The sequence below is a fragment of the Pan paniscus genome, chromosome 5 (assembly GCF_029289425.2).
Source record: "Pan paniscus chromosome 5, NHGRI_mPanPan1-v2.0_pri, whole genome shotgun sequence".
Classification (NCBI taxonomy): domain Eukaryota; kingdom Metazoa; phylum Chordata; class Mammalia; order Primates; family Hominidae; genus Pan; species Pan paniscus.
This window is the reverse complement of record NC_073254.2, coordinates 84,922,965-84,942,711: the sequence shown is the minus strand read 5'-3', so window position 1 is coordinate 84,942,711 and position 19,747 is coordinate 84,922,965. Positions and strand designations below refer to the sequence as shown.

Below are 19,747 nucleotides of genomic sequence, written 5' to 3'. Positions count from 1 at the left end.
ATCCAGAAATGTATTACTTACAATACATTTCAATCTCATAATAGTTTCAGAAAAAGATCTTGTTTCTATTTGAATTCTCCATACTACTAAGCATTGCTATTGCAAAAAGTAGCCACTTAATAGATTTTTTTTTTTATTGAAGGAAATTTTTATTTTTATGTTCTTGGGAAGTAGTTTTTTTTTCCACTTTTTTTTTTTTTTTTTTTTTTTTGCTGTACTTGGAAACTGAAGTCCTGAGCATCTCCATTTTGGTACAGTTTTATTGCTCTTATTTTATGGACACTAATGATATCAATTTGCTGCCTTTACTCTACAGATTGCTGATATCCTCAGCAGCTTCTAGGCAGGCCCTCTTACTATTTTTCTTGTGGTCAGAATTGGGAGAATCACAGGGACACTTGGGTTTTTTAATTTCTCAAACAACTATAGTACTTCTCAACTTTGAAACCTTTATCGCTTATCCTAAGTCTTTGTGTTATACCTTTATCCCTGTAGTTGTGAAATTACTGCGAAAACCCAAGCAGTTCAAGGACTTAATGATGACTGTATATTTTCTGCTTTAAAGTATTCAGCCAGGCCTTTTTAGAACCTATGTTTGTACCTATGTACTGTACATTTTAGTGAATAAGTGGCATTATTTTTAAATACTTTCCAAATAGCTAACATGTAAATATTTTTACTATGACTTGAAAACTGACACTCAAATAATAATTTTGCTTTGTTGAAAAAGTTTGTGCTGCTTATACTGTGCTTTTTGTCTGATATGGTTTCTCTTGAATCAAACAATCCTACTTCTTTTTTTTTTTTTTTTTGAGACGGAGTCTCGCTCTGTCGCCCAGGCTGGAGTGCAGTGGCGCGATCTCGGCTCACTGCAAGCTCCGCCTCCCGGGTTCACGCCATTCTCCTGCCTCAGCCTCCCGAGTAGCTGGGACTACAGGCGCCCGCTACCACGCCCGGCTAATTTTTTGTATTTTTTTAGTAGAGACGGGGTTTCACCGTGTTAGCCAGGATGGTCTCGATCTCCTGACCTCGTGATCCGCCCGCCTCGGCCTCCCAAAGTGCTGGGATTACAGGCGTGAGCCACCGCGCCCGGCCACAATCCTACTTCTTAAATACTTGTGTACATTTCACACAATGGCAACCACTTTATATAATTACATTTTCTGAGTAAAATATAAAAAATTTTTCAGAACTGAAGTATTTCTATTAAGATTAGATGCTTATTACAATGTTCTTTTTCTATCATTTACTTGTTTTGAGAATAGCAACAAATCCATCAAACAGAGCTTACAGTGATAGCAACCTCCAGGGTACCAGAAAGAAAACATAGGGAGCATCAAATTGTTAATAATCTACTTTCTTTTTTTTTTTTTTTTTTTGCTGTTGCAAGATTTAATAGAGTGAAAACAGAGCTCCCATACAAAGGGAGGCAACCCAAAGGGGGTTGCCATTGCCAGCTCGAATGCCTAGGTTTATATCCTGATCATTGTCCCTCCCGCTGTGCTCTCGGGCAACAGATGATTGGCTATTTCTTTACCTCCTGTTGTTGCCTAATTAGCATTTTAGTGAGCTCTCCTTACTATCTGATTGGGCATGTGTGAATTAAGTTGCAAGCCCCTTGTTTAAAGGTGGAAGCGGTCACCTTCCCAGCTAGGCTTAGGGATTCTTAGTCGGCCTAGGAAATCCAGCTAGTTCTGTCTCTCAGTTCCCCCTCTCAACAGGAAATCCCAAGAGCTGTTGGGGAGATTGTCTGATGACCGCCCTAACTGCTTCCTGCTGAACTGGGGCATAGTAGGGGTTGTGCAGTTGAGATTTCCTCGGGAGGGGTGTCTTTGATGTCATTAACTTTGGAGCATGGGCTAGCTGGTCAGTCCAGGGGTCCGCAGTAGACCTTAGTCATGGACTGCATCTGGGGCTCCATTTGAAGAACGATTTGTAGTTTTACAGCTTCAATTCTGGAAGAGACAAACTTAATAAGGAGGTTAAAGATACAGGGATTGAAATGTATGGCCTGCAGTGCAGGGGATTATTTCTTTGGCACAATTCATGGGCCCTGACTATCTGTTTGGTAGTTTTGAAAAGGCCCGTTCCAGTAAATAATAATTTGGCCATCTGATCAGTGCTATCAATGCCTAAGTGAAAGGTTTGGTGAAGGGTTTTAAGTAATTTCCATTGGTTAGCTGCAGGCAACAGTATTTCTCCTTCTTCAGTGGCTAGCCATCCTGAGGGGAGAAAACTATGTCCTTGTGAGGTTCCCCATTCTACTTCTCCTGCTGAGTATTGGGGCTTGGTTTCCCGGAGGGGATTACCCCATACTAGGGGTCCTTCTATAAGCATTTCTAATGGAGGCTCCTGCCTTGCGGCTCTTTTGGCTTCAATATCCGCTTGGCAGTTCCCTTCTATTTTCCTTTCCTTTCCTTTCTGATGACCCCAGCAGTGTAAGACAGCCACCTATTTAGGTTTCTATACAGCCAATAATAATCTCCTAATGGCTTCCTGATGTTTGATAGGTGTTCCCTTGGAAGTTAGGAATTCCCTTTCTCTCCATATTGCTGCATGGGCATGGAGGACTAGGTAAGCATACTTAGATTCTGTGTATATATTTACCCTTTTTCCTTCTCCTAATTTTAGTGCCTGAGCGAGGGCTATTAGTTCTGCCAGCTGAGCACTAGTTCCTGCAGTGAAGGGATTACTTTCAAGTATTCCATTATCACTGACCACTGCATACCTCGCTTTTCAAAGTCCTTTTTCTACAAAGGAACTTCCATCAGTACACAAGTTAAGGTTGGGATCAGTCAAGGGAACCTCTAAAAGGTCCCCTCAAGTGGCGTATGTTTGAGCAATTACTTGTTGACAGTTATGTTCTATCTTTTCTTCATTGTCTGGAAGAAACGTGGCTGGGTTAAGAGTTGCACAAGTGCGCAGTTGCAGCACTGGCCCTTCAAGTAATAGAGCCTGATATTTAAGTAAATGGTTGTCTGACAGCCACAAGTCTCCTTTAGCAGTGAGTATGCCATTCACATCATGGATGTCCACACAGTAAGATTTCTTCCCTGTATTATTGTAACTGCTTCGGATACTAAGCCTGCTACTGCTGCCACTACCTGTAAACCATGAGGCCAACCCTTGCCACTATATCAGTTTCCTTACCCAGTTAGGCCACAGGTTGCAAGCTTGTCCCTCGGACCTGTGTAAGGACTCCTAGAGCTATTCGTGTTTTTTCCGTGACATATAAAGAAAAGTCTTGCCCCATTGACAAACTTAACACTGGGGCTTGGGTTAGGGCCTCCTTTAGGGCCTGGAAAGCCACTTCTGATTCAGGTGTCCATCTTACTAAATGGGTATTGGATTTCTGAGTTTCCTTAATTAGTGTATATAATGGTCTGGCTATTTTGCCATACCTAGGAATCCATATTCGGCAGAAACCTGTTATGCCAAGGAACCTCATAGTTGCTTTAGGGTTTTGGGATGAGGATAAGCCAGTATAGGCTGGATACATTCCTCACTGAGGGCTCTGGTGCCTTTGGATGATTTTAGCCCTAAGTATTTAACCTGCTGTGAGCAGAGCTGAGCCTTTGGTTTGGAAACCTTGTAGCCACAGGTAGCGAGGAAATTTAAGAGCTCTTGGGAAGCTTGATGGCACAAGGTTTCTGAAAGGGTAGCTAAAAGTAAATCATCCATGTACCAAAGGACAAGAGTGTCCAGGTATGAGAATTGACTCAAGTCTTGGGCTAATGCCTGGCCAAATAGATGGGGGCTATCTCTGAACCCTTGGGGTAAAACAGTCCAGGTGAGTTGAGACGTTGGGTTTGAAGGCTCTTCAAAGGCAAACAAGAATTGAGAGTCAGGATGTACAGGGATGCAGAAAAAGGCATCCTTAAGGTCCAGGACTGTAAACCACTCTGCTTCCTCTGGTATTTGGGAAAGCAGAGTATAAGGGCTAGGTACAGCTGGGTATAGAGGGACAACGGCATCAGTGATAACCCTGAGATGTTGCACTAATCTCTATTATCCATGAGGTTTCTGTACTCCTAAAATTGGAATACTTCAGGGACTATTGCATGGTTTTACTAGGCCTTGGGCTTTTAGGTCCTTAATTTTTTGGAGTTCTTGTTGGGCCTCAGGTCTAAGGGGGTACTGCCTTTGGTAGGGAAAGGAGGCGGAATCCCTTAGTTTAACTTGAACAGGATGGGCATTCTTTGCTCGTCTATATTGTCCTTCTGTTGTCTAGACTTTAGGATTAATTCCTTCCTCAAGCAGGGGACAACCAACGGGTGTTCCTTCTCCTATGTTCAGGTGTATAATGGCCCCTGCTTTTGCTAGAATGTCTCTCCCTAGCAAGGGAGTCGGGCTTTCAGGCATAATTAGAAAAGCACGTGAAAAGAGTAAAGCTCCCCAGTCACAGCTTAGTGGCTGGGAGAAGTATCTAGTGACTGGCTGTCCTAGGACCCCCTCAGATAGTGACAGATCTGGAGGACAGTTGTCCAAGACAGGAGAGTAAGACTGAGAAGGCCGCACCGGTGTCCAGGAGACAGTTAACCTCCTGGCCCTCAATGATCAAGCTTATCCGGGGCTCTGTGAGGGTGATAGCATGGGCTGGCACTTGCCCCAGGCACCCTCAGTCCTGCTGCTGGATCATCTGGTTAGTGGCTTCTGACTCAGAGGACCTTCGTCCCTTGGGGCAGTGGGCCTTCCACTGATTCCCTTGACATAAGGGGCATGGACAAGGGGGCAGCTTACTTCTACTTTGACAATCTTTTTTAAAGTGTCCTTGTAGACCGCGCTGGAAGCAAGGCCTATTAGGCATTCGATTTTCCCAGCTTTTCCCTTTTCCAGAGCCTCCAAAGTCTGCTTGCCTGAGGGCCATGACTAAAGTGGTAGCCTTTTTTTTTTATCCCGTTTGTCCCGTTCCGCCTGCTCCTCCTGATCTCTTTTATAAAAAACCAAGGTTGCCAAGTTCAATAGGGTTTCTAAGTTTTGCTCGGGGCCTATGGCAGACTTTTGAAGTTTTTTTTCTAATGTCTGCAGCTGATTGAGTGATAAACTTATCCTTTAAGATTAGTTGGCCTTCAATAGAATCAGGTGAGAGAGGTATGCTTCCTCAATGCCTCCCTTAGTCTCTCCAGAAAGGCAGTAGGATTTTCTTCCTTTCCCCGTGTTATAGTGGACATCATTGAATAATTCATAGTCTTCCTAGTTTTCCTTAGTCCTTCTAGCACGCAAGTTAGCAAATGTTTGTGGCACCAATCTCCATGTTCTGATTCTGTGTCCCAGTGAGGGCCTATACTGGGAACTGCCTGCTGGCCTTTGGGGAATCATTCTTTTTCCTCTGTTGTCATCCTATCATTGACCTGACTGAGATACCAGAGATCGCCAAACTCTCGGGCTGCAGTTATGGTGGCACTTCTCTCATTTGGGGTTAGTGTCTGATTTAGCAGTAACATTATATCTCTCCATGTCAGATCAAAGGATTGCCCTAACTCTTGTAAAACATCAATATAGCCATCAGGGTTATCTGAGAATTTACCAGGTCTATTTTAATTTGCTTTAAGTCTGAGAGAGAAAAAAGTACATGCACGCTGGCTGGACTGAATTCTCCTCCTCCCACCGCTTGGAGGGGGCATAATTGGGGAACATTGGCACTCTTTGATTAATTGTTTACCCCTTTTTCTATCTCCTTTTGGACCATTTGGGTTGAAGGGGGGTCCTTATTCGTTGGGGAAAGAGTCAGGGGGACAGTGGGATAGGGAGGTAGACTGAGGGCTTCCTGTAGGGCATAAATCACGCTTTTTACATAATTGCGAGTTGTCTCTTAATGAAAAGAAAATTTGTACATATGGCACTTCACTCCATTTGCCTTTTTCCTACAAAAGAGGTCTAGCTGTAAGATGGTGTTATAGTTTATACTTCCCTCAGGAGGCCAGGTTTCTCCCCCCTTGAAGAGGGTATTGTGGCCAGGCGGTACTGCAGAAGAATATAAGTCATTTCTTTCTTAGCATCTAAGGGTCAAATTGGTCTTAATTCTCCAGAATACATCTTAGGGGCATTTTTGCCTTGGGGGAAAGGTTTACCATCTGAAAAAAGGACATAGGGATGCCAGCACCCCTAGTCATTTTCTGATGAGCATTAGTCCTAGAGCATCCTCTACGGTCCTAATGCTTATTCCTTTCTAGGGTGTGTAACCACCCATGGACCTCTGCTTATCGGATTAGTTACGCTTACCGATGTAGCAGTCCTGCATCTGTTTTACCCGCCTCTCTTGACCACAAAGAAAGGGATCCGGGATGCTGGATTCTAGTGGTCCTTTACCAATATGCTTAACATTGCCTTTGCACTCAGGGTGAGTCCTAGAGCTGGGCTGGGTTTCTGAGTATTTCACAACAACCCAGCTGCACCATCAAGATGCATTCACATCAACAACAGTTCTTATGCAAATTCATTTCAGAGAGGGTGTAGTGAAACTTTTGAGTCCGGATTGAGATAGTCTTTTGATTCTGTAAGTACTTTAAGGCTTGGCTGGGTGCAAACAGTTTGCACGTTTGAGGAGACCAATTATTAGGCAGTTTTTCTAACTCTGCTTCCACAAAAGTCTCCTTATCAATTACTGAATACCCATTGTGGTATTTTCCTCAATCACCTGGGAGGAACCATCTATCATCCTGTGCTGAAGGGAGTTCCTCCTAGCTCTGGTCGGCCCTTTGTATGGTAATTAAGATTTAAATCCCCTGTTAGGAAATCTGCTGGGTTAAGGGAATTATCAGTGGTTGGAGTTACATTAGCTTTTTCTAACATAATAGCCCCATACTTTAAGATTTTTGAGTTAGAAAGCTAACTTTTTGCTTTTTTTTTTTTTTTGACTTAGAATAACTCTGAACTGGTGAGGTGTTCTCACAATGAGGTTTCCTCTAAAAGTTACTTTTCTACTTTTAGTAAAGCAGTTGTCCCTACTGACTGAATGCATTTGGCCCATCTGTGGGTTACTGGGTTAAGGATTTGCTAAGCCCTTATTTACACTGCAACAAAGTGGCAATTATCAATTACAGGTTTTAAATTTACCCTGGGTTTTAAAGGAATAGGGCACACTTTTTTTTAAACTATTAATATATTTTTCTTTCTTTTTCTCCTTGACTCCCTTTTTGTCTCTCTCTCCGTCTCTCTCTCTCTTAGCCATTACAAACTTGGGAGCCTGGCAAAGGTGGTGGGGAACGGGTCCCACATAACTGCCCATGTAGACAGCTGTATACCTAAATCAGGAGGGATAACAGGGATAAGACTCCCTGGGTTATAGCCTAGGTGCCTAAAGACACAGTGTAGAGCCTCTTTAGATCCCTTTGGAGATACAACTTGCTAGAAGAAATGAAAGTCTGAACCATTAGTACCTAGGAGGCAGGGATCAGAGGAAGTAGATTCAGAGGTAAGGAGAATTTTGGGGCTACACTTTCAAGAAAGTCACGGTCAGGACCCAGGAGGTATGGGTCAGAAGGAAAGGTAGGGGCGCACGCATGGGCGACTGCTGAGTAGAGACTTCTGGCTGCGCCATGATCTTAACCGGCTACTGCCGGGAGTTCGGGACAACAGCTTTCTACCTCTAGTCGGCCCTCAGCTTCTCCAAGAAAACTGAAAGTGGAAGCTGGCTCCAGGCAGACCAACGTCCCCAATAGAAGGGTTGGGGGTTGTTAGAAAGCCCTTCCCCAGATAGCCTCACACCTGAGTCTTAAGTCCAGTGGCCACGCTAATCGTTTTTAACTGGCCAACAGGTGCCCAGTATTTTCCTCCAGTTCTAAGGAAGGATAGGACAGAATAGCAAGTGAAAGTGGTCCAATATTACCACTTTGGAGGTCCCTTCGTGGTCGCCAAAATGTTACTGGGTGGTCCTTGCTCACAGAGGTCCCAAGATGGCAGCGACCCGCTTCCAAGATGGTGGCAAGCCTTGTGTTCTCTGACCTGGGGCTCTTGGCCTCACGGATTCTGAGGAATGGAATCTTGGGCCATGCGGTAAGTGTTATAGCTCTATTAGAAGCCGTGGGTCATGGAAGAGAACCATGGAATCCAGTGACTAGTGTTCAGCTCGATTAGGATGAACGCAGGCACTTAGCCATGCAGGAACAATGGCAAGCCTTTAGCCCGATCGGGAGTGGCAATGGCCACCTCGCTGGATCAGGAGCACAGCAGACACCCTTCCAGATCTGGAGGGATGGAAGTCAGCGGCCGGTCTGCAACAGTGGCAAACAGCAGTGGTGGATGGCAAGGGAAAGTTCAGCTCAAGCCATAAAAAACATAGACCAGAAGAGTGCAGTTGCAAGATTTAACAGAGTGAAAACAGAGCTCCCATGCAAAGGAGGGGACCCAAAGGGGGTTGCCCAATAATCTACTTTCTTAACTGCAATGTCTTCAGAGAACATTGTTGAACAAGAAGTGGGAAGTATGAAGAAACAAAATATAATTTTTAAAAATGTTGTCACTTATCATTGCTACCTGCTGGTACTTTGTTAGATGAAGCATAGAAATCATAAATAACATTTCTTTCTTAAATTGTAATGTAGAGGGAAAGGGAGAGAGAGAGAGTCACAATGATAATATGGAAGAGAATAGAGAATAAATTGGATGCCTTTATGCTGAAATATGCCAGGTGAATGACGGCAGTTGCAAGAATTGGTTCATTCAATAAGCACTGGCACTTTGATTCTTTCTTTTCCAAGTTATCACTGTGAATTTGGACCTTGCAAAGCTAGTGATCCTTGTGAGAATGGAGCTGTGCATGGAGAGAAAATGGATTTGGAAATGTTTCCCCTTGAGTTCCGGTGCCAGTGTGTCAGCTTTTCAGGTCCACGCTGTGAGATCAATGTCAATGAGTGCAGTTCCAGCCCTTGCCTGCATGGATATTGCTATGACAGTGAGTTCCTTCAGTGGCTGCAATTGTTGTAGAGCAGACCAATGTAGAACGTAACATAGTAATGGGAGAGTTTAGGATATAACCATGATTATTTACTGACTTTAGCCTGGCTTGAACATCAAAGTCAATGTCAGTTATCTTCACTAAGTACCCCCAATTTCTGACAAATTCATTTATATTTTTGTGAGACACAAGTGCAGCGAATGAGGAAATCTAATGAAATGTGACTTTTCCTTTCTAGTGTCAGAATTAACCTTTACAATTTTATTTGAAATGGTAGAATTTTAAAAAATATTCACCCTTAGGCATGAGAAAGCATTGTTTACAGTATTCAAAATAACATTAGTTTAGCCTATTTTATACGTATATCACCCCATACACTCACACTTCTTCCTACTGAAATTTATATTCCTAAAAAAATATAAATTTATAGAGGAAAAAGACAGGAAGAAAAGAAGGAAAGAGGGAAAAGTAAGATGGAAACATGGATTTTTCTGTGGAAGAACATGCCTAAAATGGGTAATTTTGTTGAGACACAGAAAACGAAATGACATTATACACAGAATGTGGCTGAGGCATAAAAAGGAGAAACAGAAATAAACAAAGGTCTAGAAGGGTGTTGCAAAAAACTATCTTATTTGGTTTTATCTCACCTCCTTTAAAATATATTTCTACATGATCCCTCAGTATCAGGTAACCTGCCCTGATATTCACGTAGGTTCTTTTCTATTTTCCTTAAGTGTCGGCCGGCTTGAGAAATAAAGGAACAGAGTACAAAAGAGAGAAATTTTAAAGCTGGGCATCCAGGGGAGACATCCCGTGTTGGTAGGTTCTGTGATGTCCCACAAGACACAAAAACCAGCAAGTTTTTATTAGGGAGTTTCAAAAGGGGAGGGAGTGTGCGAATAGGTGTGGGTCACAGACATCAAGTACTTTACAAGGTAATAGAATATCACAAGGCAAGTGGAGGCAGGGCGAGATCACAGGACCACAGGACTGAGGCGAAATTAAAATTGCTAATGAAGTTTCGGGCACCATTTCATTGATAACATCTTATCAGGAGACAGGGTTTGAGAGCAACCGGTCTGACCAAAATTTATTAGGCGGGAATTTCCTCTTTCTAATAAGCCTGGGAGTGCTATGGGAGACTGGGGTCTATCTCACGCCTGCAGTCTTGACCATAAGAGACGGCCATGCCCAGGGGGGCCAGTTCAGAGACCCACCCTCAGGTGCACATTCTCTTTCTTAGGGATGTTTCTTGCTGAGAAAAAGAATTCGCTATATTTCTCCCATTTGCTTTTGAAAGAAGAGAGATATGGCTCTGTTCTGCCCAGCTCACCGGCAGTCAGAGTTCAAGGTTATCTCTCTTGTTTCCTAAACATTGCTGTTATCCTGTTCTTTTTTCAAGGTGCCCAGATTTCATATTGCTCAAACACACATGCTGTACAATTTGTGCAGTTAATGCAATTATTACAGGGTCCTGAGGCGATATACATCCTCCTCAGCTGACAGGATTAAGAGATTGAAGTAAAGACAGGCATAGGAAATCACTCGGGTATTGATTGGGGAAGTGATAAGTGTCCATGAAATATTTACAATTTATGTTTAGAGATTGCAGTAAAGACAGGCATAAGAAATTATAAAAGTATTAATTTGGGGAACTAATAAATGTCCATGAAATCTTCACAATCTACATTCTTCTGCCATGGCTTCAGCCGGTCCCTCTGTTTGGGGTCCCTGACTTCCCACAACACCTCAATATATGAATAAATAGTTAACATTACATATAAAACCTCATTTCAGTAGAAAGTTATGTTATTGTCTTTTTATTTAGAAACAGTAGGATTTAACTCAAATTTTAAATTTGTTTCTCAAAACAAGTGCTGTTCAAATAAAAGCCAATATCAAGGCAATTGAATTTTGTAAATGAAGCCACCCAGATATAAAAGAACAGGTAGTGGTGGGGCCCTAGCAAACTGAAATATCTATATAGATACTAATATCACGTTAATTTTCTAACATTGTGCCAGCTAAGCAAAACAGTTCTGTGGACTATATGCCATATTTTTGCTGCTGTTGATATAAATCACCAAGTTATTATTTTTGTTCCAGATTTTGGCACTTCCAAGATTGTATTTTAAAATTTCTGAAATTCTCAAATTACCTTGAAGTAAGTCAGTATTGTATCATTTCTGAGCTCAAACCCACAGGTGTCTGGTGAGGAATGATACTTAAAAAAGATTCATGTCATTTTAAAATATCGCATGGCTGAGAGAGAAGTTAGAGATTTTTTGTTTTTGAAATATGTAGGCAGCCCTACTATAATGATTATAATAGACAATTTAAATTTAAATTGTTCACATTGATTAACAATGTATTATAATATATTTGACTTTTAGAAGTTCTTCATAAATATTTTAATATATGATTTTTTCTAAGATATGAAAATGCAATTTATAATATTACTTATAATGCAATACTACCTATTAAAATTTTGAAACCATAATATATTATGGGAAATGTAAAATTTGAATACTTAATGTATTAATGTATTTCATAATATAATCATTCATAATATATTTTGGACCCCATCTAAGGATATTTAGCTACCAGGCAACCAAAATATTTATTAAAATTTATATCACACATGTAGAATGTTATCAGAATGAAACTAAGACACTAGATTCTTCATACTTTCTCTGAAATAAAATAGTTTGGGAAGCTAAACTTCCTGAATTCTAGTTAATAGTGATACAGACAGAAGACAGGGAAATACTGGGTAGAAGAAGGTACAAGATGCCCTGGCAAAGGCCGCATCCTCAAGCCTGGATACCCGTAGCCATAAATGAGAACAGGCATTCCTGTTTTTCCACCCAAAAAGTTGCCTTTTGGCTTGCCATGCTCCCTAGCCTGTACCCATATAAATGCTGAACCTCAGACTCCAGAGTGAACCGGAAGATGAAGAGATAAGACAGGCAGACCAACGGACTCTTCCGCAGAGAAAGACAGAAGAGGAGGAACATCTGAATACCAAGAGGAGTTTGGGAGTGGTCAGAGAGGAGTTGGGCCACTGTGCGGCCCAACTCCAGGGGAAGATTATCTTCCCACTCTATCCCCCGCTTTCACTTCCCCATCCATCCTGCTGAGAGCCACCTCCTCCACTCAAGATCTCTCATTCAACCTTCAAGCCCATGTGTGACCCGAATCTTCCGGGACGCTAGGCAAGAGCTCGGGATACAGAAAGCTATCATACCGGCCCTCTGCCCTTGTGAAAAGGCAGAGGGTCCATTCAGCTGGTTAACCCTTAAAGCCATCTGCGGACAGCAAGGCTAAGAGAGCATTGTAACACTAGGGTTGCAGGCACCCACCCCTAGACACTACCATAGGTCCAGAGCCCAAAGCACTCGCCCTGGCCTCTGCACCTGCCTATCTGCGTGGTCCCCCTCCCTCAAGGGGTTTCAGCAGCTGCGTCAACTGAGCAGGCCAGCCACACCCCTGTCGCATGTCCTGCGAGAGGGATCAGGGAACTCTAGCATGTCAATAGTATTTATTACAGGACACTATATGAGAAATCACTGCATATATGTGTGTGTTTGTGTGTGAGTCTGTAAATCTCGAACACCATTATATGGTTGTTCACTATTTTGTTGTTACAGGTTTGTTTGTTTTTTAATGGAGTCTTGCTCTGTCTCCCAGTGTGGAGTGCAGTGGCACGATCTAGGCTCACTGTGACCTCTGTCTCCCAGGTTCAAGCAATTGTCCTGCCTCAGCCTCCCGAGTAGCTGGGACTACAGGCATGTGCCACCAAGCCCGGCTAATTTTTTTTTTGTATTTTTAGTAGCGATGGGGTTTCACCATGTTGATCAGGCTGGTCTTGAACTCCTGACCTCCAATGATCCACCCGCCTCGGCCTCCCGAAGTGCTGGGATTACAGGTGTGAGCCACCTGCCTGGCCTGCTGTTACAGTTTTAAAATACCTCTGTATATTCCACCAAAAAGTTTTGTCACATTTCAAACTTTCATTCAGTACAACCAGTATATATGATGTCTGGTACACACTTAAGCATAAAATGAATAATACATCCAGATTCATGGAAGGCCTATTTTAAAATTTGGCCTCAAAATAGTAGTATGAAATATTTATAAACACAGACTAATACCAATGCAGTTGAAATGGGAAAGGTCCTTTTTCCCCCTTGGAGGGTGTGTGACAGGGGGAGTGGCTCGCTTCTTCAGTGCCCCATTCCTCTAGCGGAACGTATAGACAGGCAGGATGTGGAGCTCTGACTCCACCGCTGTGCATAGGGGTGAATGTTTACAGCTCTTGAAGCCCCAGTGGGCGTGTGTTACAGGGTGCTCATTTAGTTTTGCTCTTTTAGTTTTGCCATCTATAGGCTGCTTGTGTTAACCAGCTCAATTAGACCCTCTACTTTGTCACAAGGACAGAGGGCTTTCTGTATCCTGGGTTCTTGCCTTGGTGTACCAGAAGAATCAGATCACACCTGGGCTTGGCGAATGAGTGCAAGGTTTTACTGGGTGGAAGTAGCTCTCAGACAATGCAAGCCAGAAGGGAGGTGGTTTTCCCTTGGAGTTGGGGTGCTCGGCGGCCTGGGCTCCCCTCTGACTGCCCTGGCAAAACTCCATGTTCTTCTGGAGCTCCAGCATGCCAGCGCTTGTCAGTGCGTTCCTCTTGATGTGCAGCCACCTGTGTGTTCCTCTGCTGATGTGCGCCTCTCAATGTCCAGGTGCCACTGTGTCTTCTTCCCCTGATGTGTTTCTCACTACATCCAGCCACATGTGTGTCTGCCTGCTAGGGTCTCCGGGGTTTTTATAGGCACACGATGTGGGCACGGCGGGACAGGGTGGTCTTGGGAAATGCAACATTCTGGCATAAAGGCAGGAGTGCCGTCCTCAGGTAGATCCATGGGGGTGGAGCCCTAGCCAGGGACCACGCCCTCCTCTACCCAGCACTTCCCTTCCCCCTTCTGTATCATTTAAAGGGACCACACTCTTCCCATTCCAGCACTTCCATATCACAGTGACTAGTTTTTCTGTTAAAAACAACAACAACAATCAAGAGCAAGACTATGTGTATAACATGTCTTTCCTGTGAAATGGTTATTGGTTATCACATAGCCCCGTGGTTAACAAATTACATATGAGAAAAACCCTCTACTTTTTGTTACTTTGTTTTAAATATTTAATTTTTTTCTATCTTCTTTGCAGTATCCGATTTCCCTTTGGTATCCAATTTAGTTCTCTAGGTTCTCTTCTGGCACTTAGTCTATTTATTAGATTTTTATTCCAGAATAAAGTGTTAGAAACACATTCCCTGTCTGTATTAATCTATGTTAGAAACACATTTATTGACAATAAAAGCATGCTTAATTTTTTTAACAATCTGTTTCCAGACACTTTGTTTGTTCAAAGTTACCTTTTGTTGTCCTTTGCGTTTAATGTAATTTATAATTTGTCTTCATAGAACACGTAACATCAATGCTGAAAGTTAATTTGACTCCAGTTGTTTGTTACTTATCAGTATGCATCAGTATCCCAACTTAAATAATAACCATAAGGATAATTTTAAATATTGTTATGATTGATGACACTCCACAATGTCTTAATTATATATTGTATATGTGGTTTTAATATGTTAAAATAAAAAATACCATGTGTAACATAGAAGCACAGACTGACATTTTATCACATTAATTCATTTACAATTACATCTGTTTATCTATTAACAATTTGTAGTCAATGAGAGGTTAAAAACTAGGTGCTAGATACAAAAGGAAAGTAAAACAGAAGTAAAATCCTGTCTAAGGAGCTGCCTATTCTTGTGTATTTCACTTGTCTCTTGTTGATGTCTATGACTGCCCTGTTCCCCTTAGAGGCCCTAGTTACACATGTACAAAACATGGCTGCAGAAATCCAGAAGCTAGATACATTTATTACAGTGCATTAAAAATGCTGTTGCCACTGAAGACCTAAGCATTTAATGAGAGTAATAGCAAGTACATGCACAGAGGCATAATGGGAGTATAGATTTCATGGTAAATCTCAGGGATAATGAAGAACTCAGGGACTGACTGCAAGTAGTTATAAATTGGTGCCTGCTCCAACTGCAATTCATACTGTCACTACTTCCTTGAGATGCTTCAGACACCATTCTTTTTCATCATTAATGGTAAAATGAAGAACAAATTGTGATCATTATTTTACAAAGATTTTGATGAAATGTGAAAGCTCTTTTTAACTAAGGCTTAAGTAGCTCATTATCAACTTTGAGATCACAATGCACTTTAATATATTCTGTCATACATAGAACTTTAACAACTGAACAGTTAAGGTCTTGTTTATTAAACCTAAAACAACTTGGGAAAATTAAATGATACAAGAGTAACCTATTTATCATATATATTGTGTACTGCCAAAAACAAGAGAGAGCAAGTAAAATTGGATATTTTCATTGTTGCTTTGCAAACTATTACCAAATGTCCATAGTAATTGTTCTTATTTCAACTAACTGAAGTTTTTTTTTAAGTTAAATAGAACTGAATAAGATAGTTATTTAGAAAATATTGTAGATGATTATGTAATAGATTAAATATAATAATTCTTACTTTATTTGGTTAAAAGTGAACTACATAAATGATTATATAATTTTAGACTAATTATAATTACCTGTACTAAGGTTAAAGGAATGTTAAGAGTTTTCTCTTTTCTGTTGTTTCCAGTGGTTGATGGCTTTTCCTGCTTATGCAATCCAGGCTATGTTGGGATAAGATGTGAACAGGACATTGATGACTGCATCCTGAATGCCTGTGAGCACAATTCTACCTGCAAAGATCTGCATCTCGTTAGTATCCATTGGTCTTTTATATACCTAAATGTGGACTAATATAATTTAACACCTACGTACAAATAGAGTGAGCTTTTGCCTGTGTGTTAGGTTAGTATATATATTACATATGCTTACTTCTCAAGATTAGAAAACAGAAACTCAAGCAACTTTTTTTTTTTAACTTAAAGGTAGTAAAACATGTTCTGTTCTCCACTCTATACAGGTTGGTTTAAATATTATATAACAAACTGTTCACTTATTGGATTCACAACTTGTGGCAATATTGAATTTGTGTAAAATTTCAGAATTTATTCTGAAAGGCACTGTGTGAGTCTTACGGCCACCTATTTTTATCTAACTCATGGTATTACATTCACACATATATTCCATTATCATTATCTTACATTTCACTCTGACCTCCATCTCATATTACATATTTCCAGTTTCCTTCACTCATCTGTTGGTGTTGTCCCTTCAGTACATATTCATTTGTCATCACCTTTGTCACAAGCATGTTCCATTCTGCCTTAAACGATCTGTGACATGGTTGGCAATTGATTTGGGATCCCCTCCGGCTCCTCATTTCTCACAAAGCCTGACATAAAAACACCTACTCAAGGTGGACTCACTCACTGACTGGCTTCAGAAAATTAGCAGCATACAACACAAGTCAGGGCTACAATACTAATCCAGGCTTATAGTTTGTTACTTAACAACAGAACTGATATTTGCAAGAGGACTATACTTGTTGAAGTTAGAAAACAAAGCTTTAAAAGCAAACCTTTGAAAAGTCAAAATATGGTTTCAGCCACCACATATTTTGACTGTCAGTGCACTGACATTGTTTTTACAATAGAAGGAATATTTGTGGCAAACTGTTTTTTCCCACAAGGACTGCAGATACCTAATGGAATAACTGTAACTCGCTTTTACATATCCATGACCAGAAACAGAGTTACTCCAGAGGTTGTCTAGCCACTTTTCAAGTATTTGTGGTTGTCTGGATGCTTTGTCTTGGTCCATGTCTCATGCTTTGTCTAAGGCAGTCATGTTAATCACATCCCACTCTTGGGGATTCCTTTAGAAGTGGACGTGTGACACTATGCTGGTCTCTGAGGCAAGGGAGGCATTCTTTCTGAGGAAAGATTTCGTCGCCTGCTCTTAGAATGTGAGGAAAAGTATGCGTGACCTCTCCTATACCTTCTAACATCTGGATTTATGTAGTTGCTATTACCATTTTGAGGCCCTAAAGCGAGATGGGGGGGTATAGTTGATTAGACTATCACTATTAACTACTTAAATAATAATATAATAAACTATTAGTCTATTATTAGTGAGTGTCCTGAAAACAGCAGAGATTAGAGATAAAAGAAATCTGGTCTGTGGTCAACTGTTGAACTCTTGACTGAACCTCTCAGGTTGCCTGCCCAACCTCTGGACCTAATATATTTGATCCTTATGGCCTCTTGTTTAATATTGCTGAAGTCAGAGTTCCTTTTACTTGCAGGTAAATCATCTAATGTACACATCCATAATGTAATTAAGCTTTATTTTAGGTTGTGATTTTGGCAGTAACTTCAGCAATAATCTGAGTTTATTACAGAAGAAAGAACCCCATACCTGTAATCATAAGATTCCACTTTCAGACCTGACACTGCCACAGATATTCTGTGGGACATTAAGCCAGTCATTTGACAAGTCAAGGAGTACAACTTTACATCTTGCCTTATACCAAATAACAGAACTTCCAAGGATATTCTTGTCTCATTTATCTATTTTATGAATTGCCACTAAGAAGCTATTCCAACTAACTGTAGTATCAGTTTAAAATCTTGACTCCTATTTCCAGAAATTGTGATAATAAGAATATGGGGGGGGGAGGGGAAAGCAGAAAGAAGCAAAGTTGAAGAAGAGATAAAGTTGTCATCTTATTAACTGGTTTAAATATATTTTAACATAAGGAGACTATTGAAATTATCTAACTCCTAACTGTAAGTCATATATCAACTTCAAGAACAGAAATGTCATCATACTGGTGATATCCTTCCAAGAAATGGTGTTATGGAGACCACAAATTGCTTAAAATATTAAAGCTCAAAGCATTTCATAGCTTTCAGATATTGTGTCTGGGGCCTAAAGACTACCCTTAGGTTTGATAATGTATAAGAAGAACTCAGAAAAACTGTTTTACTTTTTGCTAGGATTTATTACAATGAAAGTTACAGATTAAAATTAGCAAAGAGAAAGACACATAAGATAAAGTCTAAGAGAAATCAGGTACAGTCTTCCAGGTGTATTCTCCCATTGGAGTTGCATGAAAAGTACTTAAAATACTTTCTCAGAAACAATGTAGGGCAACATATATAAAGTGTAACCAACAAATGAAGCTCACATAAGCCTTGTTGTCTATGGTTTTCATTGTAGGTCAGTCATGATGACATGAAGCACCTGCGTACCTGACCTTAGCTAATCAGTCTCCAGCTCCTGCAGGGGCCAAGCTGATGCAGCATGCCCCAAAGCCCTAGGCATACAAAAAAAGGGTTGCAAGCATAAATCACATCTAATTAGCGTAAACTATTTGGCACAGCTCGAGGTCTCAGGTATCAAAGACATTATTATCTGTCAGGATATTCCAAATTCAGAGGTTATCTCCCAGGAGCCAGTAAAGGGCCGGTCCTTTCGATGGAATATATGTAGGCTTGAGCCCTGAATTTTGAGTTAATGCTTTCTTGCTCAAATGTCTTGTTAAATATTGCCTTTTTGTGTATGAATAAATAGTATACTATTGGAAAACAATGCATTCTATAATAATAAAACAAAAATAGTACAAAGATACTAAGTCATATAAAAAGAGCCAAAATTCATATTTTTAAAATAAAGCCTGGAATAGACATAATACATAATTTTTTGAGTTTTGTATTTACTTGCTTTTACTAACTCATTGGTAAAAGAAAAAACATAAAATGTGAAGGATTTGAAGTGGAAGAGAAAATTAGGAAGGCACAGAGTTGGATTTTTCCGCAGAATATTTAATAATCTTAAAAAAACAGAAAGATGATTTATTTAATCTATAAAACATTCACATTTGCCTAAAGAGTCACCGGCCTGCTTGTTGCATGAGCTGGACTGTCCAGATGAACCCAGGCAATCCCACTGACATGTGGCTTGCATCTTCTTTGAACCTGGTATGTGTATAGCTTTAAATTAACATTTTTATATTTACAGCATTTTCTTTTGATTGTATTGCAGCATCATGATGTTGAATTTAGATGAAAAGCAGAAAATAAGAAGACTTCAAATCCACAGTAGGAAGTGATTTGTAACAATGAGCCAGTTTTCTTCTTTTCCTTTCTTTATGGTTCAGTAAATCTAAGAAAACAATAGGAGGAAAAAATAATCTTTTGAAAGTCTAGCATATAATAAAATACAAATGTTAAGAATGTGTATAGTAAGATCTATTCCCTAGGGTAACTTTGTTATGTATATTTGAGAATAACTATTTCTTGTGGTTATTTAAATATGTATGATCAAATTAATCTAGTATTTCCCCTCTCATTTTAGTTTCGTTTTCCTCTTTATCTTACATGAATAATGAATGCTTATTTTTGATAACAGCAGGGGAAACAAAAATAGTGCAGTAGAACTAATGTGGAAGGAACAACTCTGCAATATATAAATATATATATATAAATATCACACACATCACACACACACACACGTATACTACAGGTTTGACTTTTCCCCCAAACATTCAGATGCAAAAACAAACTGAATTTATATGTCTTCTAAAAAAAAAAAAAAACTACCTTTACTTTCATCCACCATATGGTTGAAAATCCATGTCAATTTTTTTTTCATTATTTTGTTTTTTTTTTATTATTATACTTTAAGTTTTAGGGTACATGTGCACAACGTGCAGGTTAGTTACATATGTATACATGTGCCATGTTGGTGTGCTGCACCCATTAACTCGTCATTTAACATTAGGTATATCTCCTAATGCTATCCCT

At 40.3% G+C, this 19,747-nt stretch overlaps 1 protein-coding gene across 1 annotated transcript in view; it reads left to right on the top strand.

The window, feature by feature from the left end:
* Positions 1–19,747, top strand: part of LOC117978173 (protein eyes shut homolog) — a 441,914-nt gene that overhangs the window by 229,212 nt on the left and 192,955 nt on the right. The window contains exon 3 of the mRNA XM_063605341.1: positions 15,631–15,752. Within this exon, the coding sequence (XP_063461411.1) occupies positions 15,631–15,752 (122 nt within the window). The remainder of the gene's footprint in view (positions 1–15,630; positions 15,753–19,747) is intronic.